General features: G+C 39.9%; 1 protein-coding gene across 1 annotated transcript in view; it reads left to right on the forward strand.

The window, feature by feature from the left end:
* Positions 1–25,731, forward strand: part of LOC140203718 (ATP-binding cassette sub-family C member 5-like) — a 173,910-nt gene that overhangs the window by 88,617 nt on the left and 59,562 nt on the right. Inside the window, exons 15-18 of the mRNA XM_072269755.1 lie at positions 1,922–2,046; positions 11,230–11,302; positions 20,583–20,786; positions 21,471–21,596. Of these exons, the coding sequence (XP_072125856.1) occupies positions 1,922–2,046; positions 11,230–11,302; positions 20,583–20,786; positions 21,471–21,596 (528 nt within the window). The remainder of the gene's footprint in view (positions 1–1,921; positions 2,047–11,229; positions 11,303–20,582; positions 20,787–21,470; positions 21,597–25,731) is intronic.

Below are 25,731 nucleotides of genomic sequence, written 5' to 3' on the forward strand. Positions count from 1 at the left end.
AAATCTATTACATATCAGAATTCACATCAATCCACCATCTCCCCTGGGAGTTGTGCCCATAGACTATTTATTAATTGGAACAGTAGTAGTCTATTCAGCCCATTGTGGTTGTTGCTTGCTTGAGGTGAATCATGCAATTTGTATCTTAGCTTTATCAAATTGTTTTGGTGCCACAATTCTTGTTATTCTTACCAAAGGAAAAAAACTTGCTTACTGAAATGTTGTTTCCTTGGATTAGTTTTGAATTTAGTCAAGCAAGAAACATTGTCATCTGGACTGGACAAGGTGAAATGGTTGGTCATGGTTTACGTTATCTGATTAGGTTGGAATCCAAAATACAACATTCATTTCAATCTTCATTTTTCTTCTTATCACTAAGAAAATGCTCATTTTGCTTTGTGCCTCGCCTTCAACCTGTTATTCCATTCCCTCAAGTTATTCTGAGTGCTGTTTCCTACATGGTTTCAATAGCTGAAGTATACAAGTACAATGGCAATCCTGACTTTGTAGATTGTTGCTTATGAGGAATGTCAATTAATATCCTGTAATCGACAAGGAAAAGAAACAGTGAAATGTCGGGTTCATTGTAACTTTAGAGACAAATGTGATCTGCACATTTGGGGCGAGTATCAAGGAGGCTCCATCAGTATTGTTACAGCCTTGCTGGCTTCACAGCCAAAGAAGTACGGAAATTTGCTTGCCTCCAAACTGGCAACAGGAATAATCCCAGGAGGAGACATTCTATAGTGGGAAGTGGGGGAGGAGGGCATCCCTGAGGTAAGTGGGCACAGTATTTCTTTGTTTGGCCAGACAATCATGCATGCTCAACTGATCTACGTAAGAACAATGGAAAATATTAAACTTGTCAATATTAGCTCCTCTTTCTGGCAGGCTTAGACTGATGGGGAAGCCATCACTGCACTTTATTCAAGTTAAAATAACATATAGGCCCTGATGACACCCAGAACTGATTTGCATAATTATTGCAGGTTCGGTAAACTTAAGGCTGATCTGTTGCTACCTGCTGCTTGAAATTACTGCCAGCTAGTTTGTATGAAAGAGGGTAAATTCCCTTTTTTATTTCAGCTGCACACTAACTGTCAGTTAGTCTTCAGTTTCCTCCAGGGAGTATTAAAATCAGCTTTCTACCTTTCCGCAAGACAAAGGTGGGCATCAATTAAAATCCATTACAAGACAAAGCTATATCGAGGAGATCATTCCTGCAGTTCTACATTAAAGCATTAAAATTATTGTCATTTTTTTCACATGCATATTTGACAAACACTTCTCCTTTTGAATCTTGTTTGACACAACCTCCTCTGCACCAATGTGTATTTGATAAATTGAGTTGTTTTGTTTTCCTGCCAGGATTCTACTGATTTCACACAGCAGCTGGGTTCCTAATTCAAGCAAGCTACTCCCTGTTTGTAGCTGTAGACAACTTTTTCTGGAAAAATAAATGACTTGAAAATTTTGTACAAGTACCTGACAAAGTACCTTAATTTCAGCTGGATGGTCATGTCTTGGTAATAAGATTATTTAAACAAAAGTTACTTGGATTGCTATTGAATGCGTTTCTCACTACCCTTTTTTCCATAATCAATAAATGATAAACATTGGTGGGAGTTAACATGCATAAATCTACTATCATTAATATTACTTTAGGTATCATGTATTTTAAGTTCCTTTTTCTCTGAAGATTTAGTTTCTTCTGTTTCTTTTATCCACTTTTCATTGAAAGATTGAATAATAATACAGTGCCTAAATTTCTAAAAGTTGCATTTCATTTATGATAGCTTTTTTACCAATGTCATAAAGAATCTACTACTTAATTCAAGTAACATTAAGTTAAATTATAAATTTGACGTTTACTTGCTTGTGTGACTGTATTTAATGATAGTGTCTTCTCTCCAACCTTAAGCTGATACTGCTTGAAGGGACAGTTGCAGTGAGAGGCACATTTGCATATGTAGCCCAACAGGCATGGCTTTTTAACGCATCTCTCCGTGACAATATCTTATTTGGCAAAAGTTATGAAGAAGAAAAGTAAGAATTACTTATCTTATTTATATCTTCACTGGTGTTTTTAAAGAAACACATTTGGCAGGTGACTCAGTCTCTTAATTATTTCACCTAGCAGCTAATAGGCAAAATTTGTCCTGAATTTTGGAAGGATCTCCGATAAGCTTAACTTCGCACATGTCTGTTCGTCTACTTCAAGCAATTTGTAATTTGTTGCTAATTCAAAGAAAACTTGAGATTCTGGAAATCTGAAATAAAAACAGAAAATTCTGCAACACACAGCAGGTTAGGCAGGAAGTGTGGATAGATAAAACAGTCAACATTTCAGAGCTGGGACCTTCAAGAGAGAAAACAAGTAAATTTTCAGTAACAAAGCAAGTGGGGGAGGAATTGGTAGAGTGAAAGGGATATCTCTGAGAGAATGTAACCCCATTACTAAAGGTAACAGACTAGCAGTTAGGACCAGATTCTGAGTGTTCCCTGCATTTTCCTTTCTTATCGCATGTTAATCTGGGTGCTAGTAAATGTGTAAGAGGAGTTGTGGTTAAATTACTGACATGCTACTTATCTTCTTAATATTGAGATGAATACCTTAATATTCAGGGTGAAAATGAGAGCTTAGTATGTGGGAACATGTAGTTGTTTAGCTCCTTCCTATTCTTTCTGTCTAGTGTACTGAGAAGGCTACGTTAATTTGACGTTACTTTAACCGAATAGATGAATCATATTATGAAGAACCTTTTCTTCCAGAAAAAGAGACTTTTAAAAAATACAAACCCCAGTTCCAGAAAAGTTGGGATATTTTCCAAAATGCAATAAAAACAAAAATCTGTGATATGTTAATTCACGTGAACCTTTATTTAACTGACAAAAGTACAAAGAAAAGATTTTCAATAGTTTTACTGACCAACTTAATTGTATTTTGTAAATATACACAAATTTAGAATTTGATGGCTGCAACACACTCAACAGAAGTTGGGACAGAGTTAAAATAAGATTGAAAAGTGCACAGAATATTCAAGTAACACTGGTTTGGAAGACTCCACATTAAGCAGGCTAATTGGTAGCAGGTGAGGTATCATGACTGGGTATAAAAGTAGCATCCATCAAAGGCTCAGTCTTTGCAAGCAAGGATGGGTCGTGGCTCACACCTTTGTGCCAAAATTCGTGAGAGGATTGTTAATCAGTTCAAAAGGAACATTTCTCAACGCAAGATTGCAGAGAATTTAGGTCTTTCAACATCTACAGTACATATTATTGTGAAAAGATTCAGAGAATTCAGAGACATCTCAGTGCATAAGGGGCAAGGTCGGAAACCACTGTTGAATGCGCGTGATCTTCGAGCCCTCAGGCAGCACTGCCTAAGAAACCGTCATGCTACTGTGACAATTATAGCCACCTGGGCTCGGGAGTACTTCGGAAAACCATTGTCACTCAACACAGTCCATCGCTGCATCCAGAAATGCAACTTGAAACTGTATTACGCAAGGAGGAAGCCATACGTCAACTCTATGCAGAAACACTGGCGAGTTCTCTGGGCCCGAGCTCATCTCAGATGGACCGAAAGACTGTGGAACTGTGTGCTGTGGTCAGATGAGTCCACATTTCAGCTAGCTTTCTGAAAAAATGGGTGTTGAGTCTCTGTGCCAAAGATGAAAACGACCATCCAGATTGTTATCAGCGAAAGGTGCAAAAGCCAGCATCTGTGGTGGTATGGGGGTGCATCAGTGCCCACGGCATGGGTGAGTTGCATGATGTGAAGGTACCATTGACTCTGAGTGTATATTAGGATTTTAGAGAGACATATGTTGCCATCAAGGCGACGTCTCTTCCCGGGACGTCCATGCCTATTTCAGCAGGACAATGCCAGACCACATTCTGCACAGGCTACAACAGCGTGGCTTTGTAGACACAGACTGCGTGTGCTTGGCTGGCCTGCTGCCAGTCCAGATCAATCTCCTATTGAAAATGTATGGTGCATCATGAAGAGGAGAATCAGACAACGGAGACCATGGACTGTTGAGCAGCTGAAGTCTTATATCAAGCAAGAATGGACAAAATTTCCAATTGCAAATCTATTACAATTAGTATCCTCAGTTCCAAAGCGATTAAAAAGTGCTATTAAAAGGAAAGGTGATGTAACACAATCATAAGCATACCTCTGTCCCAACTTTTGTTGAGTGTGTTGCAGCCATCAAATTCTAAATTTGTGTATGTTTACAAAATACAATTAAGTTGGTCAGTAAAACTATTGAAAATCTTTTCTTTGTACTTTTGTCAGTTAAGTAAAGGTTCACGTGAATTAACATATCACAGATTTTTGTTTTTATTGCATTTTGGAAAATATCCCAACTTTTCTGGAAATGGGGTTTGTATTTTAAGCCAGATATTCTAGTCAATCATGATTATTTAAATTGGTAATTTGCATGACTTTGCTTCAAAAGTTTATGATTTTAAATCCTTGCACTGCAATATTGCTACCAACCTTTGTTTGGATACTAATGCATTCTCTTGATTTCCTTTCAAAGTGCAATATGATGCATGGTATCTTGGAGTGACACTCTGTCACGGAGCGATGCTTCATTTGTTTGCTTTTGACATCAATTAGGCTTTTATAAATCTGTTATTTGCTCCATTATTATTGGTCCAAATCAAGAATCACTTCACACTGATGCTGAATCAGTCATGTGAATGATGGCTTGCATTTTAAAAATGTTACATTCAATCCTGCTAGGTCTTTTTCAGCAATTAAATCAGTTTGGTGAAACAAAGTCAATTTCACAATCTAAAGAGAGAGGAAATAAAGTAGTTCTTCATACTAATTCACCAATAGCATAGTAGTAGTTAGAATGATGGGCTGATATATTTTATTGTAAATAATTGTGCTTTATTCTGCTTTCAATGAAAATGGCAGAATATTAGTAGTTGAAAATTGAAATGGGAAACTTGTTATAAACAATGTTAAGATTTTCATACTGTATGTAACTTCATTCTTTGTTACCTTTGGAGACACACAAAATGCACGTAGCTTGTGAAAGCGATGTCCATATAGTTTAAGCTTCATCTTCAATCTATGCACCTTACTGTCCATCCATTCATTTTCAGTGGTAAGCAGATTTTAGCATTCACAAGCTGATACTATGCTATGCTACTGTATATTGTGCAGGGACTGTCTTTGAACGTTTGATAGATCATGTTGGTTTCATGGCCTGTCTCTTTCTGCAGTCCAAGTTGCAGATGTCTGAACAGACCTAAAAGAATTGAATGCAATATTTTAACAATGCATAATGTGATATACTTACACAATTACTTATCATCAGTGTGAAGTGATATGAGATTTGAACCAATAATACTGAAGCAAATAACAGATTTAATTTTTACAAAGTTGGCTCCTAACCTGTGGACTTGGATGTGAAGGTATGTTAGAATGCATCTATGATAGCTTTCTTGAACATCATGTTATTGAACCTACAGTGAACATGCTATCTCGGATCTGGTCCAATGCAATGAGACAGGTAAAATTAGCAATCTTGTAGTTAAGGATCCTCTTGGAAAGAGTGTTCACAGTATGATCGAATTTCTCATACAAATGGAGGGTACAATAGCTCAATATAAACTAGCATATTATACCTAAACAAGCGAGACTACAGTGGGATGAGGGAGGAGTTGGAGAGGGTAGATTGGAAGCACAGGCTATGTGGTAAGACGGTTGAGGAATGGTGGAAGCCTTTCACAGTGCTCAAAAAAAAATATTATAGGCATCCGTTAGTCTCGTGAGACCATGGATTTGCACCTTGGAAGGTTTCCAGGGCGCAGGCCTGGGCAAGGTTGTATGGAAGACCGGCAGTTGCCTATGCTGCAAGTCTCCCCTCTCCATGCCACCGATGTTGTCCAAGGGAAGGGCACTAGGGCCAATACAGCTTGGCACCAGTGTCGTCGCAGAGCAATGTGCGGTTAAGTGCCTTGTTCAAGGACACAACATGCTGCCTCAGTTGAGGCTCGAACTAGCGACCTTCAGATCACTAGACAAATGCCTTAACCACTTGGCCACGCGCCAGCACAATAAAAAATATATTCCAGTTCAAAGCAAGGACACTAAGGTTGGGGAGAGCCAGCCATGGATAACTAAGGAAATAGAGAAAGGCATCAAACTAAAAGGTTGTGTGTACAAAGTCACCAAGACTAGTGGGAAACTGGAAGATTGGGAAAACTTTAACAGCAACAAATAACCACTAAGCGAGCAATAAAGAAAAGGAAGATAGATTATGAAAATAAACTAGCGCAAAATATAAAACTGGGTAGTAAAAGTTTTCATAATTATATAAAGTGGAAAAGGGTGGCCAAAGTGAACATGGGTCCCTTGGAGGACGAGAAGGAGGAATTGATATTAGATAATGAGGAAGCAGCCGAGGCTTAATGACTATTTTGTGTTGGTCTTCACGGTGGAGGACACGTCTAACATGCCAAAGAGAGATCATATGGATGCGATGGGAGGTGAGGACCTTGATACAATAACTATCACTAAAGGGGTAGTGCTGAGCAAACTTGTGGGCCTGAAAATAGATGAAGTCCCCTGGTCCTGCTGGAATGCATCCCAGAATACTGAAAGAAATATCAGAGGTTTTAGTTTAGGCTTTGGTGATAATTTACCAAAATTCTCAGGACTCTGGGCAGGTCCCGGCGGATTGGAAGAAGGCAAATTCACGCCACTGTTTAAAAAAAGATGTAGGCAAAAGGCAGGTAACTACAGTCCAGTTAGTTTAACATCTGTAGTTGGGAAGATGCTTGAAGCTATCATTAAAGAAGAAGTAGCAAGGCATCTGGAAAGAAATGGATTTATCAGATAGATGCAGCATGGATTCGCAAAGGCAGGTCCTGTTTGACAAACTTACTGGAGTTCTTTGGGGATATAATGAGCACAGTGGATAGAGGGGAGCAGATGTACATCACTTACTTGGATTTCGAGCAGGCGTTGGATAAGGTGGCGCAAAAAAGACATCCACAAGATAAAGATGCTAGAGTTGGGAGTATTAGCATGCGTAGAGGATTGGTTAACTAACAGAAAGCAGAGAGTTGGGATACATGGGCTTTTCTCTGGTTGGCAATCAGTGGTGAGCGGTGAGCCACAGGGCTCTGTGCTGGGCCCACAACTGTTCACAATATACATTAACGATCTAGAAGAAAGGGCTGAGTATAGTGTATCTAAATTTGCTGATGACACTAAATTGAGTGGAAAAACAAATTGTGCAGAGGATACAGAGAGTCTGCAGAGAGGTATAGATAGGTTAAGTGAGTGGGTAAGAGTCTGGCAGATGGAGTACAATGTTGGTAAATGTGAGGTCATCCACTTTGGAAGGAAAAATGGAAGATCAGATTATTATTTAAATGGCAAAAGATTGCAACATGCTACTGTACAGAGGGACTTGGGAGTGCTTATGCATAAACCGCAAAGTTGGTTTGCAGGTGCAGCAGGCTATCAAGAAGGCAAATGGAACGTTGGCCTTCATTGCTAGAGGAATTGAATGTAAGAGCAGGGAGGTTATGCTGCAACTATATGGGGTACTGGTGAGGCCACATCTGGCGTACTGTGTGCAGTTCTGATCTACTTGAGGAGGGATATACTGGCTTTGGAGGCAGTGAAGACGAGTGTCAGCAGGTTGATTCCAGAAATGAGGGGGTTAGCCTATGAGGAGAGATTGAGTCACCTGAGACTACTTGCTGAAATTCAAAAGAATGAGAGTAGATCTCATAGAAACATATAAAATTATGAAAGGGATAGATAAGATAGAGGCAGAAAATTGTTTCCACTGGTAGGTGAGACTAGAACTAGGGGACATAGCCTGAAGATTCGGGGGAAGTAAATTTAGGACATAGATGAGGAGGAACTGCTTTTCCCAAAGAATGGTAAATCTGTGGAATTCTCTGCCAAATGAAGCGGTGGAGGCTACCTCAGTAAATATATTTGAGACAAGGTTGGATAGATTTTTGCATACTAGGGAAATTATTGGTTATGGGAAAAAGGCAGGAAGGTGGGGATGAACCCATGGTCAGATCAGCCATGATCTTATTGAATGGTGGAGCAGGTTTGATGGGCCAAATGGCTTACTCATGCTCCTATTTCTTATGTTCTGATGTTCTTATAGAACATAGAACATAGAATAGTACAGCACAGTACAGGCCCTTCGGCCCACAATGTTGTGCCGACCCTCAAACCCTGCCTCCCATATAAGCTCCCACCTTAAATTCCTCCATATACCTGTCTAGTAGTCTCTTAAACTTCACTAGTGTATCTGCCTCCACCACTGACTCAGGCAGTGCATTCCACGCACCAACCACTCCCTGAGTAAAAAAAACCTTCCTCTAATACCCCCTTGATCTTCCCACCCCTTACCTTAAAGCCATGTCCTCTTGTATTGAGCAGTGGTGCCCTGGGGAAGAGGCACTGGCTATCCACTCTTATCTATTCCTCTTATTATCTTGTACACCTCTATCATGTCTCCTCTCATCCTCCTTCTCTCCAAAGAGTAAAGCCGAACTCCATTAATCTCTGATCATAATGCATACTCTCTAAACCAGGCAGCATCCTGGTAAATCTCCTCTGTACCCTTTCCAATGCTTCCACATCCTTCCTATAGTGAGGTGACCAGAACTGGACACAGTATTCCAAGTGTGGCCTAACCAGAGTTTTATAGAGCTGCATCATTACATCGCGACTCTTAAACTCTATCCCTCGACTTATGAAAGCTAACACCCCATAAGCTTTCTTAACTACCCTATCCACCTGTGAGGCAACTTTCAGGGATCTGTGGACACGTACCCCGAGATCCCTCTGCTCCTCCACACTACCAAGTATCCTGCCATTTACTTTGTACTCTGCCTTGGGGTTTGTCCTTCCAAAGTGTACCACCTCACACTTCTCCGGGTTGAACTCCATCTGCCACTTCTCAGCCCACTCCTGCATCCTATCAATGTCCCTCTGCAATCTTTGGCAATCCTTTACACTATTTACAATACCACTAACCTTTGTGTCGTCTGCAAACTTGCCAACCCACCCTTCTACCCCCACATCCAGGTCGTTAATAAAAATCACGAAAAGTAGAGGTCCCAGAACAGATCCTTGTGGGACACCACTAGTCACAATCCTCCAATCTGAATGTACTCCCTCCACCACCACCCTCTGCCTTCTGCAGGCAAGCCAATTCTGAATCCACCTGGCCAAACTTCCCTGGATCCCATGCCTTCTGACTTTCTGAATAAGCCTACCGTGTGGAACCTTGTCAAATGCCTTACTAAAATCTGTATAGATCACATCCACTGCACTACCCTCATCTATATGCCTGGTCACCTCCTGAAAGAACTCTATCAGGCTTGTTAGACTCGATCTTCCCTTCACAAAGCCATGCTGACTGTCCCTGATCAGACCATGATTCTCTAACTGCCTATAGATCCTATCTCTAAGAATCTTTTCCAACAGCTTTCCCACCACAGACGTAAGGCTCACTGGTCTATAATTACCCGGACTATCCCTACTACCTTTTTTGAACAAGGGGACAACATTCGCCTCCCTCCAGTCCTCCGGTACCATTCCCGTGGACAACGAGGACATAAAGATCCTAGCCAGAGGCTCAGCAATCTCTTCTCTCGCCTCATGGAGCAGCCTGGGGAATATTCCATCAGGCCCTGGGGACTTATCTGTCCTAATGTATTTTAACAACTCCAACACCTTCTCTCCCTTAATATCAACATGCTCCAGAACATCAACCTCACTCATATTGTCCTCACCATCATCAAGTTCCCTCTCATTGGTGAATACCGAAGAGAAGTATTCATTGAGGACCTCGCTCACTTCCACAGCCTCCAGGCACAACTTCCTACCTTTATCTCTAATTGGTCCTACCTTCACTCCTGTCATCCTTTTTTTCTTCACATAATTGAAGAATGCCTTGGGGTTTTCCTTTACCCTACTCGCCAAGGCCTTGTCATGCCCCCTTCTTGCTCTTCTCAACCCCTTCTTAAGCTCCTTTCTTGCTTCCCTATATTCCTCAATAGACCCATCTGATCCATCTGTTGGTGCCTTCTAAAAGACATGTCCTTGCTCATCTCACAAGAGCTGCTCAGCAAGTGTTTTGGCCTGAAATATCGACTGTACTCTTTTCCTAGATGCTGTTTGGCCTGCGGAGTTCCTCCAGCATTTTGTGTGTGTCTCCAGATTTTCTCTTGTCAGCTACTTTAATGCCCCATTTAATTCCAGTGCTAAGATTTAAAGGTCATGCCTGCCCCACCTTCTCACCTGTAGCTGCAGACCTCATGTTCCTTAAATCTGTTTGTGAGGAAATTCCATGAAATGTTCTGCTGCTACTACAAACGTGTGCGGTAGGTGTCCTGTGTACCTTATCTGCTGTTTTGCTCTTTCTTCGCTGCTCATAGTTCTTTAGATATCTGGCAGATTGCATCTATTTTTTGCTTGTCATAGATTTGAACCTTTTCAATTAAATTGTGAACAGCCATTAAACCAAATTGACAGTTTCCTGACGAAGAGTCTCGGCCTGAAACGTCGACTGCACCTCTTCCTACAGGTGCTGCCTGGCCTGCTGCGTTCACCAGCAACTTTGATGTGTGTTGCTATTAGTTTAAGTCATATTAATTTATCGTTATACATTGCATGGACAAGCAAGGAAATGCTAACATTGAAGAGGGGTTCAAAGCAGGTCAGTAAATGATCCCAGGATTGAAACGCTTGTCATATGAAGAGCATTTGATGTCTCTAGGGCTCTGCTCACTGGAATTCAGAAGGATGTGGGGTGACCTCATTGAAACCTATCAAATGTTGAAAGACCTTGATGTGGAGAGTATGTTTTCTATGCTGGCAGGGTCTAAGACCAGAGGACATAGCCTCAGAATAGAGGAGTGTACTTTTAAAATGGAGGTGAGGAAGAATTTCTTTAGCCAGAGAGTGGTGAATCTGTGGAATTTGTTGCCACGGGGGCTATGGAGGTCAAGTTACTGGGTGTGTTTAAGTCAGAGTTTGATAGATTCATGATTCATCAGGACATGAAGGGATATGAGAAGAAGGGAGGAGATTGGGGCTGAGAAGGGAAAATGGACCAGCCTTGATGAAATAGCACAGCAGACAAGGTGTGACATATAGCCTTATTCTGCTCCTATGTCTTATTGTCTGAATCATGATGTTTTTTCCCACATTTTTAGGTATAATAACGTATTGGAAGCTTGCTGTCTGTATCCTGACATAGAAATCTTACCTTCTGGAGATATGACTGAGGTATGAAGCGATGTAAAATTCTCTGACTGGACATACAGTCAAACTTTTCACTGATGTCTGTGGAAATATATACTAGATGATGTATAGGTCAGAGCCTGCAACATCAGGGCACTCATTCTTCAAATTAAACTTTTAAACTCAATTCTACATACTTTGAAGGCAGCAAGCAGTGTCTTAAAATTTGACAGAATAATCCACAGAAGTATACAAAATCAGTTCTGACCGTTCACAAATCTCTGTTTTAATTGTTCCATCATTGGCAGCAGTGATTTCAGCTCCTATGGCTAAAAGAGCTCCTAAGTGTACTTTCAGCCCAATCTACCTCTCTACCTCTATATCATTCTTCAAAATAACGTAAAGTCTTAATTATTGATAATGTTTCTGGTTGTGTGCCCAAATATTATGTCTGTGAATCAAATCTTGCTTCATAATGTTTTTAAAATCATTGATTACTACAGCACAGAAATAGGCCTTTTGGCCCATTTAGTCCATGCTGACCTGATCCTCTGCCTAGTCCCATCTATGTGCACCTGGACCATATCCCTCCAAAACTCTCCCATCCATGTACCCATGCAAACTTCTCTTAACTGTTACAACTGAACTCACATCTACCACTTCTGCTGGCAGATTGCTCTACACCAGCACTACCCTCTGAGTGAAGAAGTTTCCTGGCAGAATCTCCTTAAATATCTCACCCTTCACCCTAAACCTATGACCTCTAACTCTAGTCTCACCCAACATGAAGGGAAATGCCTTTATACTTTCACCCTATCTACACCCCTCACAATTTTGTATACCTCTATGAGATCTCCTCTCATTCTCCTGCACAGCTGGAAATGAAGTCTTAACCTATTCAATGTTTCCCTACAACTCAGGTCCTCAAGTCCCAGCAACATCCTTGTAAATTTTCTATTACCTCTTTCAATATTGTAGATAACTTTACTGTAGTTTGGTGACCAGAACTGCACACAATACTTCAAATTCAGCCTCACCAACATCTTGTACAGCTGCAAAACACACAAAATGCTGGAGGAACTCAGCAGGTCAGGTAGTGTCTATGGAAATGAATGAACAGTTGACGTTTTGGGGCAAGACCCTTCTTCAGGATTGAAAAGGAAGGGAGAAGATATCAGAATAAAAAGGCAGTGGGAAAGGAAGGAGGATACTTAGAAGGTGATAGGTGAAGCCAGGTGGGTTGGGAAGGTAAAGGGCTGGAGAAGAATGAATCTGATTGGAGAGGAGAGTGAACCATGGGAGAAAAGGAATGAGAGAACCCGGGGGGAAGTGGTAGGCAGGTGAGAAGTGATAAGGGGCCAGAGTGGGGAACAGAAGAACAGAGGAGGATGGATGTGGAGACTCTTGGGGTAGTAGATGAGGACAAGTGGAAGGAACTCTATCACAGTTGAGATGGCAGGAAGATGTGGTGAGCTCGGACGTTCAGGATGGTCACCCACTCTTGTCTCAACTGGCTTGTGCAGGCAGAGCTTCCCTGACTTGTTTCCAGAGTACAATTCTGAATTTCTCTGCAAATTGTCAGAGAAGGAAAGACTTAGTTAAACCATCACAGTTTACCTTATGCATATGGAGACCCTTGATTCTCACAGACTGGGGCACTACACTTTTGGTCATTCTCTCAATATCTGAGCCACAAGCAGCTACTACGGATCTGCCCAGCCTCATTGAAATGAGTACGGTTTCCCACTCTTTCTGCAGCTATTGTTATAACAACTTGAATGAAATTTAATGTCCAAATTGTTCATGGAGGCTAGACAGAATCAATGGTTAAAAATAAACTTCCAATAATGATTGAAGGCTGGATCAAAGGGATTAATTATAAGTTATTTCTACTATGCAACATGGCATATAAAATTGATGTTTTAAGCATTAAAAAATTTAACCTGTAGGTTAAGTTAGAGCTTTCACCATGTATCAATAATCATTAAGTGTGAGGTGGTACTTTGGAAGGACAAACTCCAAGGCAGAGTACAAAGTAAATGGCAGGATACTTGGTAGTGTGGAGGAGCAGAGAGATCTCGGGTTACATGTCCACAGATCCCTGCAAGTTGCCTCACAGGTGGATGGGGTAGTTAAGAAAACTTATGGGGTGTTAGCTTTCATAAGACGAGGGATAGAGTTTAAGAGTCGTGATGTAATGATGCAGCTCTATAAAACTCTGGTTAGGCCACACTTGGAGTATTGTGTCCAGTTCTGGTCACCTCACTATAGGAAGGATGTGGAAGCATTGGAAAGGGTACAGAAGAGATTTACCAGGATGCTGCCTGGTTTTGAAAGTATGCATTATGATCAGAGATTAAGGGAGCTAGGGCTTTACTCTTTGGAGAGAAGGAGGATGAGAGGAGACATGATAGAGGTGTACAAGATAATAAGAGGAATAGATAGAGGTGGATAGCCAGCGCCTCTTCCCCAGGGCACCACTGCTCAATACAAGAGGACATGGCTTTAAGGTAAGGGGTGGGAAGTTCAAGGGGGATATTAGGGGAAGGTTTTTTACTCAGAGAGTGGTTGGTGTGGGGAATGCACTGCCTGAGTCAGTGGTGGAGGCAGATACACTAGTGAAGTTTAAGAGACTACTAGACAGGTATATGGAGGAATCTAAGGTGGGGGCTTATATGGGAGGCAGGGTTTGAGGGTCGGCACAACATTGTGGGCCGAAGGGCCTGTACTGTGCTGTACTGTACTATGTTCTATTAAGATGAAACTAATGAAAAGTGGCAGAGTTTGCTTAGTGAGGAAAGTTGTCAAAGGATTCAGCAGGAAATAGATCAGTCAGAAATGTGGGCAGAGAAATGACCAATGGAGTTCGATCCAGACAAGTGTGGTGTTTGCACCTTGAAGGGTAAATGTAAGGGGAAAGTATACAGTAACTGGCGAGATCCTTAGGAGCATTGAAGTACAGGAGAATCTTGGGGGTGCAAGACCATAACTCCACTACAAGTGGCAACATAAGTTGTTAATGTGGTAAATAAGGTATAGAAGCATAAAAGTCATGAATTCATTTTCCAATTGTGTAAAACTCTGGTTGAAGTATTGTGTGCAGTTTTGGTTATTGTGTTACAGGAAGCATGTGGACACTTTGGAGAGAGGGCAGAAGTTCACCAGGATATTGCCTATATGAGAAGTTGGACACACTTTGATTGTTTTCTGTGGAGCATGATAGATGTATATAAAACAGCATTAAATATGAAGCAGTTAGTTTTCTGTATTCCTCAGGGTGGGAATATAAAATAATAGCAAACAAAGAGAGGGAGGAAATTTTAAGGAGATTTATAAGGTAAGTTAGTCCACAGGGTGCGGTAGGTCCCTAAAATGTGCTGCCAGAGGAAATGGTAAAAGTAGTTCAGACCAAAGATCAGAATGTGAAAGAAATGTGATCTAAGTGACTTTCACTGTGAAATCATAGGTGATGCCGGGCCGGTTGGTTTAAGTATCTCAGAAGCTGCTGATCTCCTGGGATTTTCACACATAACAGTCTCTAGAGTTTACAGAGAATGGTGGATAAAACAAAGGAAAAACATTCAGGGAGTGGCAGTTCTGTGGGTGATAATGCCTTGTTAATGAGAGAGGTCAGAAGAGAATGACCAGACTGGTTCAAACTGATGGGAAAGTGACAGAATCTCAAATAACCACACAATACAATCGTGTTGTGCAGAAGAGCATCTCTGAACACACGATACTGCAAACCTTGAAGTGGATGGGCTCCAGCAGCAGAAGACCATGAACATACTCAAAGACCTTTATTAGATACCTCCTGCACCTAGTAAAATGACCACTGTTCAGCCAAGGACAGGGTGGAATACATTTCTTTGTGAATGAAGTTTTGACGACCAGTGTGTTCTGGAGATTTTTAAGAATGTGAGATAACACTTGGAGTATAGTGCACAGAGGGAATATACAGGCTGTACAACAAAGGTTTAGTAGACTGATTTAAGGGTGGGTGGAACTCTTATCTGAGGATAAATTGGATCAAATAGGCTTGTATTCTCCAGAATGTAAAGAAATTAGTGGAGTTCTCATTGAAATCACTAAATTCTGACAGGCCTGGGCAAACTATCTGCAGGTAGGGTGATGGTCTTGGCGGGGAGGATGGGGATTGTGGTGTAGAACTGAGGATATCTAAGGAAATAGGAGAAACATTTTGAATTGAAAAAGGAGAAATTTCTTCTCTCAAAAGCTGGTGAGCTGGTGGAATTCTCTGCTTCAAGAAGGCTGTGGAAGCCAGATTCACAAAAAAAGCATCAATTCAAGGATTGAGGGCATTGACTATTTTATACAATATTAACTTGACTTTATCCCATTTTTACTAATCTCTTGCAAACTGTGATATTTGGAGTCATAAACTCATACAGTATGAAAACATGTGCATTTGGTCCAACTGCTCCATGCTGCCCAAGATTCTCATCCAAGCTAGTCCCATTTACCTGTCCTTTGCCATATCCTTGTAAACATTTTTTATTCATGTACCTGCCAAAGTACCTTTTGAAATGTTGTTAATGTACCTGCCTCAACTACTCACTCTGATAGCTCAATCCATATACTGACCACACTTTGGGTGAAAAACTTGCCTCTCAGTTACCTGTTAAATATCTCCATTTTCACCTTAAACCTATGCACTTTAGTTGCTGATTTCCCCAACCATGGGAAATTATATTGTTCATTGACTATACCCATGCCTCTTATGATTTCAACATCTCTATAAGATCACCCCTCATTCTCCAATGAAAATAGTCTCAACCTGCTCAACCTTTCACCATAAATCAGTCCTTTGAGTCCTGGCAACATCCTCATAAATCTCCTCTGCACTGTTCCAGCTTAATGACATCTTTCCTGTAGCAAGGTGGCCAAATTGGACACAATATTCTAAATGCAGCCTCACCAATGTCTGGTATGTTTGAGTTTGTGAGTTTGGTTTTGTGATATTACATGTACTCTCTTCCCCTTCTACTTTCTTCATGTATGAGCTCAAACAATGATTGTTGTCAATTGAGTCATGGGCAGGAGGTACAACTGAATTAGATTCTGCCTCTTCCAGTAACTCTGGAAGTATATTAACAAACAGGTGATCATGGGTCATCAATCAAGATTAAGAATCCAGGCTGAGACTTGCCTTCTGGTTGCTGATGGAGTAACAGGTCTTTCCCGGTGCTCCTAGTTTACTTCCTTTTTTGTTTCCAGCCTTTTGAAATATTACTGTTAAATGTGCTATTATCTTACTATGGCTACCAAAGCAGCTTTGGAATCTATTAAGGGCTTGCTTCAAAAGCTTTCTATCGACTCACAAAAGCTTACTGAGGAGTTTCATCAGTTCAGAAAAGAAACATCGGCCGATTCACAACAAATCAGCTTTGAAGTTAAACAAATATGTGCAAAACTGGGTGTTATTTTAGAAACTTTAATCGAGCATGATAAGAGGATAAAAGAGCATGAAGAGATTATAACGATACTGGATAAGAAAACTGATGATCTGCAAAAGCTGTATGAAAAACAATCCAGGTCCAATGGAAAACTGAGAGAGAATATTAACGATTTGGAAAATAGAAGTAGGAGAAACAACTTATGATCTTGGGACTTAAAGAGTTAACGGAAGGAGATAATCCTAAGGGATTCTTTGCAAACCTTCTGAAGGAATTATTTCCTGATATTATACAGTCTTTACCTTTGATTGATCATATTCACAGATCGCCTATTTATAGATTGACTTCAGAATCAAGACCAAGGTTGGTCATTATATGCTTTCATGAATTTCAAATAAAGGACCTTTTGATTCGCAAATCCTGTCAGAAAGGTAAGATTGACTACAAGGGTCAGAAGGTTCGTATTGTTGAAGATTTCTCATTGGAAGTTATGGAAGAACGTGCTAAGTTTAAAAAAGTTATGGCGGAACTTTATAGCAAAAACTTCAAGCCTTCGCTATCTGGCTCGGCTGAGAATTACAATGCAAGATGGCTCAAAGAAATGGTTTCTTACGAACGAAGAGACTCAGAAATTTTTAGACTTAGATATATTACTGTTTAATATTTTTCAGTTTGATAAACTTGTATAAACTTATTTTTTACTGCATTTTGCTTTGTCTTGGTTGGAACAGTAATCAATCTTGAATTCTTTGGAGCGGTTCCAACAGGCTTTTCTGGGGAGATGATATTAGTGGGGGAAGGCGTCGGCTGCCTTTTGGCTGATTTTCTCTCTTTGGGAGGGGGGAGGGGGATGGGGAGTTCTTTTTTATTGAAGCTGATTTGGAAATTTAGTCAACTCTGTTGCCTAGTTACCATATCTCAAGGTTTATTGTTTGGGTTTAATATACATTCCTCTGATTGTTACTTTAACCTTTCTTATAAATAGTTTTAAAATGGATCAAAGTACTAATATTCTTAGTTTTAATGTGAAAGGGCTAAATCACCCTGTGAAAAGAAATAAGATTTTTGCCTATATTAAAAAACTTAAGGTACCAATTGTTTTTCTTCCAGAAACTCATGTACGTAAGTGTGACAATTCATGCCTTTTTAATCGATGTAGTGGGTCTCATTTCCATTCTTTGTTTCAGGCCCTAAAGAAAATGGAGGGCTAGCTTTACCAAACTTTAGGTTTTATTATTGGGCAGCTAATATACGTAATTTTACATTTTGGTTATATTACATTAATGGTGAGGACTGTCTGACGTGGGTTTCTTTAGAAGCTAACTCTGTTAATAAATTTCTATTATTTCTCTTCTTGGATCCTCACTTCCTTTATCCCTGAGTAAGTTAACTGACAATTTCGTAGTTAAACGTACTCTGAAAATTTGGGTACAATTCTGAAAATAATTTGTCTTACTGAGATTTTCTCTTTCAAGTCCCATTTTTTAAAATTATTTTTTTAAATCTTCTGTGATAGATGTGGCTTTTAAAGAATGGGATAGATTAGGTATTAAATGCTTCTAGGACTTGTTTGTGGAGGGACGTCTCCTTTCGTTTGAGCAACTGTCAGCTAAATATACCTTACCCAAAACTCACTTTTTCAATACCTACAAATAAGAGACTTTTTACGGTCTCAAATGTGTACATTTCCTAAAAGTCCTAATAAGAATTTACTAGATGTAATTTTTAATTTGAAACCTTTTTATAATGGATCTATATCTAATATTTATAATATGTTGCTGGGAATGAGAAGTGTTCCTTTAGATAAAATTAAAATTCTTTGGGAACAAGACTAACAGACTTCAATTTCTGAGGAAAATTGGAATGAAATTTTTAAATTGATTAACATTTCATCGTTATGCGTTCACCACTCTCTCCTACAATTTAAAGGGCCATAGGGTCCATAGGGCCCACATGACCAAGGATAAGTTGTCTCGCTTTTATTTGGATATATCTCCTTATTGTGGTAAATGTAATAATGCAGAAGCTTTACTCATTCATATGTTTTAGACATGCCCAAGTCTTGAAAAATATTGGAGAGAAGTATTTCAAACCTTCTTGGTACTTTTTAAAGTAAATTTTAAGCCTAATCCTTTGACTGCTTTAGATTAGATTAGATTATGAGGACACGCAGTCCTCTTTTATTGCCATTTAGTAATGCATGCATTAAGAAATGATACGATGTTCCTCCAGAATGATATCACAGATACACAAGACAAACCAAGACTAAAAAAACTGACAAAAGCCACATAATTATAACATATAGTTACAACAGTGCGAAGCAATACCGTAATTTGATAAAGAACAGACCATGGGCATGGTAAAAAAAATCTCAAAGTCTCTCGGAAGTCCCATCATCTCACGCAGATGGTAGAAGGAACAGAAACTTTCTTCCTGCCGTGAACCTCCAGTGCCGCAAACTTGCCGATGCAGCACCCTGGAAGCACCCGACCACAGCCGACTCTTGAGTCCATCCGAAAACTTCGAGTCTCCAACCAGCCCTCCAGCACCGAGCACCATCTCTGCTGAGCACTTCGACCCCGGCCCCAGCAACAGGCAATAGGCAAAGCCGAGGATTTGGGGCCTTCCCCTCCGGAGATTCTTGATCGCACAGTAGCAAAGGCAGCGAAGCAGGCATTTCAGAAGTTTCTCCAGATGTTCTTCCGTGCTTCTCACGTCTGTCTCCATCAAATCAGGATGGTGCACGGTACCTATTTAACAAATATGATATCATTTTGGAGTGGCCGCATGCGCTGCGTCGCGCTGCCATCTTCTCCTCCCCCTCTTTATTTGGTATTGTTGGAGGAAAGGGTATTATTTTGGAGAAATCTGATTTGCACATTTTGGCTTTTATTTCTCTTATGGCTAGGAGGGCACTCTTGCTTAAATGGAAAGATGCAGTCCTGCCCACTCACGTTCAATGGCTGCGTGATGTGATGTCGTGTTTAAATTTAGAGAAGATTCAGTGTTCAATTTCTGAATCTAATCATGACTTTCAAACATTGCGGGGACCTTTTTTGAACTATTTTCAAAGCCTTTCATTTGCCGTTAAAGCACAGGTGATGGCTAATAATATGCTTTTTTAAAATCTTTTTTCTTCTTTACTAATCAGCTTCGGTCTTGGTAGTGGGTTAGGTTTTTTTCCCATATAGTAAATTACTATATTTCAATATTATGAATTAATCAATTTGTATGAATATAGAGTAAGGAGTTTGTATGTGCAATTCAGTATAATGTATTTGATATATTTCTTTTTTCTTGAACTCTGTATTCTCCTATGTAGAAAATTAATAAAAATATTGAAAAAAGAAAAGAAACCAGACTGAATTCCTACACCTACAATTCATTGTCAGGGTCCCAGGCTAGTTGTAAAATGCCTCCTGGCACGTCTTTCCCATTATACCTGTCAGTACTGATCGTTTAACTGCCAGATCAATGATGAAAGTAAACACAATCCTTTTTCTGAAGAATGGTTTTGACCTAAGCCATGCTTTTCTAGTTTCTGTAAGTCCGTCAAGTCATGGAGCATGGAGTTCAAGAGTTATGTTCTGTAGTTATGCTGTGGAAGCTCAAAGTTATTATAAAAATCTGAAAATTATCATGATGTGGAACAGTGAATTTCCATGTGTAAGTTATGCCTGGTAATTGTAATTTATTTTTCATCTTTTGGAGCCTCAGTTGATGAAAGTCTACTTTAACTATTTCATTTTATTCAATAATATTTTTTAAGTCCTGTGAAATTTAATGAATTGCTTTGTAATATAAAAAGATAGTTCAACACTCTTAGGAACTCAAAGTTCTCATGGTATTTTTAACTTTACAAGTTACTCTTGGATACGTATCCCTAATTTTACAAATCTTCACCATAGATTGGAGAACATGGTGCCAACCTCAGTGGAGGGCAGAGACAACGGATTAGTCTTGCACGTGCTTTATACAGTGAACGAAGTACTTTCCTTCTGGATGACCCACTGAGTGCAGTAGATGCCCACGTTGGAGCTCACATGTTTACAAATGCTATTAAGATGGGAATGAAAGGGAAGACAGTTCTCTTTGTCACTCATCAGCTTCAGGTAGGTACTTTTTAATAAAATCTGAAAGTATATATTGCAGGCAAAGGTTTGAAGAATAAATTAATTCTAATAATACCAATCAGAAGTGCAATTTTCACTTTGGGATGACCACAGAATGATAGAGATTTACAGCACAGAAAGACAGCCATTTGTCACTGTTCTGTTGCTGACTAAAAAGTGATCTGTATAGGTTTATCGACTTCATGGTTCTCAGGCTTATGTCCCTATAAGTTAATACATACAGAATGCTGGAGGAACTCAGCCGGTCAGTCAATATATATGAAAAGGAATAAAGATTCGACATTTCGGGCCAGAAGACTGAGTCCTGATAAAGGGTCTTGGCCTGAAATGTTGACTCTATATTCTGTTCATATTCTGTTATCTGACCTGCTGAGTCCCTCATCCATTTTGTATGTATTACTCTGGATTTCCAGTATCTGCAGAATCTCTTGTGCTTGTGTCCTTATAACTTGCAGCTTTTCCATTTCTGAAAATTAGCAGTATTTTTTATACTGTTTTCTAGGACCTAAGCTGACATGATATATATATAATCTGTTTTCTGGAAAGTATTATTTTTAGATGGTTTCACTCAGTTTTTCAATTCAAATTCATGTGTAAACTTTGATGTTCAAGCAGATGAAAAACTGCAATGTATACTTAAGTTCTTATGTTTTTCTTTTCTAGTATCTTATAGATTGCGATGAAGTGCTGTTCATGCGGGACGGTTGTATTACTGAACAAGGCACGCATGAGGAGCTAATGACGCTTAACGAAGATTATGCTGCACTGTTTAATAGCATGCAGCAAGCTGTAAGTGTAACATGGTGAGATGACACATAAACATGATAACAACATGAAGAAACATTGGTGGAGTAGAGTTAATCAGTCATCTATGCCTTCTCTTTATTGTAGAATCATAGAATAGTATGGAACAGAAGATCTGTTGATTCTGTACTTGCTCTTCCTAAGAACAATCCATTTAGTTCCTTGTAACACACACAAAATGCTGGAGGAACTCAACAGGCTAGACAGCATCTATGGAAAAAAAAGTATAGTCGACGTTTTGGGTCAAGAGCCTTCAGCAGGACCATTACTGCTCTGTACTATCATGTCTTTTTAATTTACTTCTGTATCAATTATCCAGTTGCATCTTCGAGGCTGTTGTTGTATCTATTGTATCTGCCTCTAATACCACACCTGGCAATATGTACCATGCACCCACCATTGTGTAAAAAATTTACCTCTGGTATACCCCTCCAGTCACCTTAAAATTACACCAATCATTGCCAAGTTTATTCCTTTGGAGAAGATGTATAACATCTGAAGTTCTTCATTCCTTTGGCAATATTTTACTCTCTGAGGACCATTAGAAGAGTATACAGTAGATAGTTACTTTCTTCAGTATTTTATGATGTGTCCCTTCTATACCCGACTGACTTACCTGCATTAAGTTCCAGTAGCTTTTCTTGCACCATGTTATCAAAGTTTATCTCAGTCTGCTCTACAAAACCTCTTTGTATACCATACCTTTGGTAAAATTTATAAGCAAACATCATGAAGAACATCTAGCAACTGCTTAATTATCCTTACGGAATCAAACACTGCGATGCATCAGGAAGGGGGAGAGATACCTGGACACTGTTTTAGGAGGCAGTCACACCCATTAGATTAACTTCTTTAATTCAGTCTGAGGCCAGGGACAAGAGGGTTTGACTGAAAATCAGGCAAGTACGGAGATCCAAAAGGTAGTGTTGGAGAAGCCCTTAAGCTTGCCCAACAGATCTGAGATTATTGGTCTGCAGGATGAGCAACTGAACTGTGGGACTGTGGTTCAGGGAGGCATTAAAGAGGAGAGAGAGAAGAGAAATGTAGTTGCAGTTGGGGTTAGTATAGTCAGGGGAACAGACACAATTCTCTTTCATAATGATCGAGGGTCTCGAAGGCTGAGTTGTCTGCTCGGTGCTCGGTTTGGAATATCTGACCTAACTGACAGACGAATTTGGTGTGGGAGTGGAAATACCCAGTTGTCATCCATGTTGTTGCCAATGACATAGGAAGAACAAGGCAAAGGGCTCTGATGAGGCTTCTTGAGCAGCTAGGTAATAAAAAAAGGAACCAAAAGGATAATAATCTCTAGTTCATTAGAGTCACTTGCAAATTGTCACAGGAATATAAGGTTACAGAGTTAAATGCATTGATGTGCAAGAAATGGGTTTGAATTCATAGGATATTGGCACCAGTATTGTGGAAGGAGTGAGCTGTTCCAATGGTTCTGGCTCCACTTGAACAATGCTGGGACCAGGATCCCGGTGAAGAGGAGAAGAGCAGGCCAAAAAATGGTGTTTAAAGGGGACGCTAGTAGGGATAACAGTAGAGCAGCAAAGGTTGAGTTTATGGGAGTAATTCAGAGGATATGCAGGATTGGTTCATCTCAAAGAAGAAGAAACATTCTAATGGGAGGAAGAGCTGACCATGGCTAACAAGGACAATCAAATACAGCTTAAAAGTAAAGAAGAAGTCAAACCTGGTGGGGGAATCTAATTGAATCCTACCAAATATTGAAATGCTTAGATCAGTATTTCTTGAACTTTTCTGGGTTACTGTCCCCTTGCACATCACGATGCACAGTGAAAGAAAATAGGAATTGCAAGTTCAAAACAGTGACAAATAATTGCAAAACTCATTCAAATCTAGTAGTTAGTAGTACAACTATCACTACTTTATTGCTTTTTCACTTTTCGATGAGATGGAAGGGCTTGGTGCAGTGATATCACCTTCTCAACATCAGGCTGAATGTATCTCAGAAGGAATTGCAGATCCTGACGTTCGGTAATTTGCAGTCTGTTTTGCTGCGTTAAAAGAAGTTGGGTGGCTGCACTTAAACCATGCTCCACAAGGGACAGGTCGACCTTCTATAATCCAGCACCATTGAGACCTGAGAAGTGCCGGATTAGTGAAAATGCCGAATTACAGAAGGATCACATTAAGCAATAGCTAACCGCCTCATCATACCTTTAAAATATCATGTAAATAGGTACAAACAGGAATATTAGATGAGTAGCAAGTGATATTTTAATGAAGTAATATACTGTACAGGCACAGATAAAATAAAGGGTACAGGTAAATGTACAGGAATTAACTTATACAGAACAGTTGTGCACTTCCGCTTCTAAAGTGACATGTCTTCTATACGCCACATTTCACGCGACCGCCAAGCGGCCAGGGATTTGGCACTGCGCTCTTCTCTCTTCACTCGCAGTTACTGAGGGAATCCTCGTTAGTTTCTTTTCCTCCACTTCGTACTATGCTTAAATTCAGTGTGTCGCCACATCTGATCTGAGGTCGTAGGCAGAAGAGAACAGAGTGCGGGCCGGGCGACGCCGGAGGGCAGTGCGCAACTGCCGGCAGTTGGGTGAGAAGGTGGACCGACCCAGTGCATGCCAGCTTCCCCGCCACTGGCGGGTGAGACGGGTGGGTGCCGGGCGGCTGCGCCTCACTCAAATGATATTAATAAATGCAGGAAAACAAGTAGGAATCACCTGTCTGTGCTTACAAGAGCACGCCAACACGTGAACAGATCGAGCGCAACCAAAACAATGCGCAGCAGATTGGTGCAGTGGCCCGGGAAATTTGAAATGACAGTTGCGTGGAAAATTTGAAATCAGTGCCGGATTACTGAAGGAACCAGATTACAGGTAGTCAGATTAGTGAAGGTCGACCTGTATCATGTTGGAAAAGCAATAAAGAACATCTTAGCCTTTTTTCACAGTGCAGGATAGTGTTTAGAGATTTCTTTCTGTAACCAAAAGTCTTTATATAATTTTTTTTTTGAAACTCAGCTTCAGCTCAAAGTAATTGTGAGATCAGTTCTTCTTCCATTCTTCCTGTTAATTCCTCATTACAAGTGTTCAGGAATGAATTTATTACCCAATCTGGAATTCAGATCGAGAGAAGATTTTCAAATCTTTCTGACGTCTTTATGCTGCTCACCCAGGTGGGCACAGTATACTTGAAGATCATCATCTGGTATTCTTTCTTCCTCTGGCAACTCAGGCTCAGAAATTGGGAAAGGTCATGACAGCCAGTATTGTTTTTAAACAGGGTTAACTTGGACAGAAATGTGGTTGTACTGATTTTACTTTGATGAGATTCACATTACTTCCTTGCAGTTGAAGATTGATTTCATTAAACTTTGCAAATAATTCTGACAAATAAGCACTGTTGTGCTTAATATTCTTGATTATTGAATAAAACATTTGAGTCTTCAAAGAATTTTATCATAGTTTCAAAAAGTGCATAAAAGCATCTCAGGCATCCTTTTGAAAACTATCTGACTTCTGTGTGCAACAGCAAGCATTCAAACTGTTCATCATTTGCAATACAAAGCTCTGGAAGTAGTCAAGAATTGAGAACATAGGACTTGATTTTATTTACTGTTGTGATAATTGTGTTTAATTATTTTTGCAGTTGATTACTTCAGGAGTCTGTGAATTAATTGTACAGTGAATGGTAAATATGAGAAGGACTGCTTTTTTAAAAGAAAGTGAAAACTCCACCGTGTTATCCTGTCATTGATGGTGTCTTAGTTGTTGCACAAGTGGGAATGTTGGTGAGCAGAATGTCTTTCTCTTTGAAAAATTGAACAACAATCCAAAATATTGACTTCTCCTTCATATCTGTTTCTAGTACCTTTGCAAATAACAACTCTTGAACTGTGCTTTCATCTTTTATGAAGCAAACATAACCAAGAAGCAATGATTCATTGCCTGGCAAAGCTGACTCATCCAACTGAAGAAGGAATTCTTTTGTCCTAAGTATATTCCACATTCTCAGATATTTCATCTGTTCGTCTTTGAACAGAGTTGTCACTGAGCAGAATCACTTTAATTGTTTGCTCTGGTGACGTATTCAAGACTGTACTTAGAATCTCCTTTACTGCTGGTGG

Source organism: Mobula birostris, chromosome 10 (assembly GCF_030028105.1).
Source record: "Mobula birostris isolate sMobBir1 chromosome 10, sMobBir1.hap1, whole genome shotgun sequence".
Lineage (NCBI taxonomy): Eukaryota > Metazoa > Chordata > Chondrichthyes > Myliobatiformes > Myliobatidae > Mobula > Mobula birostris.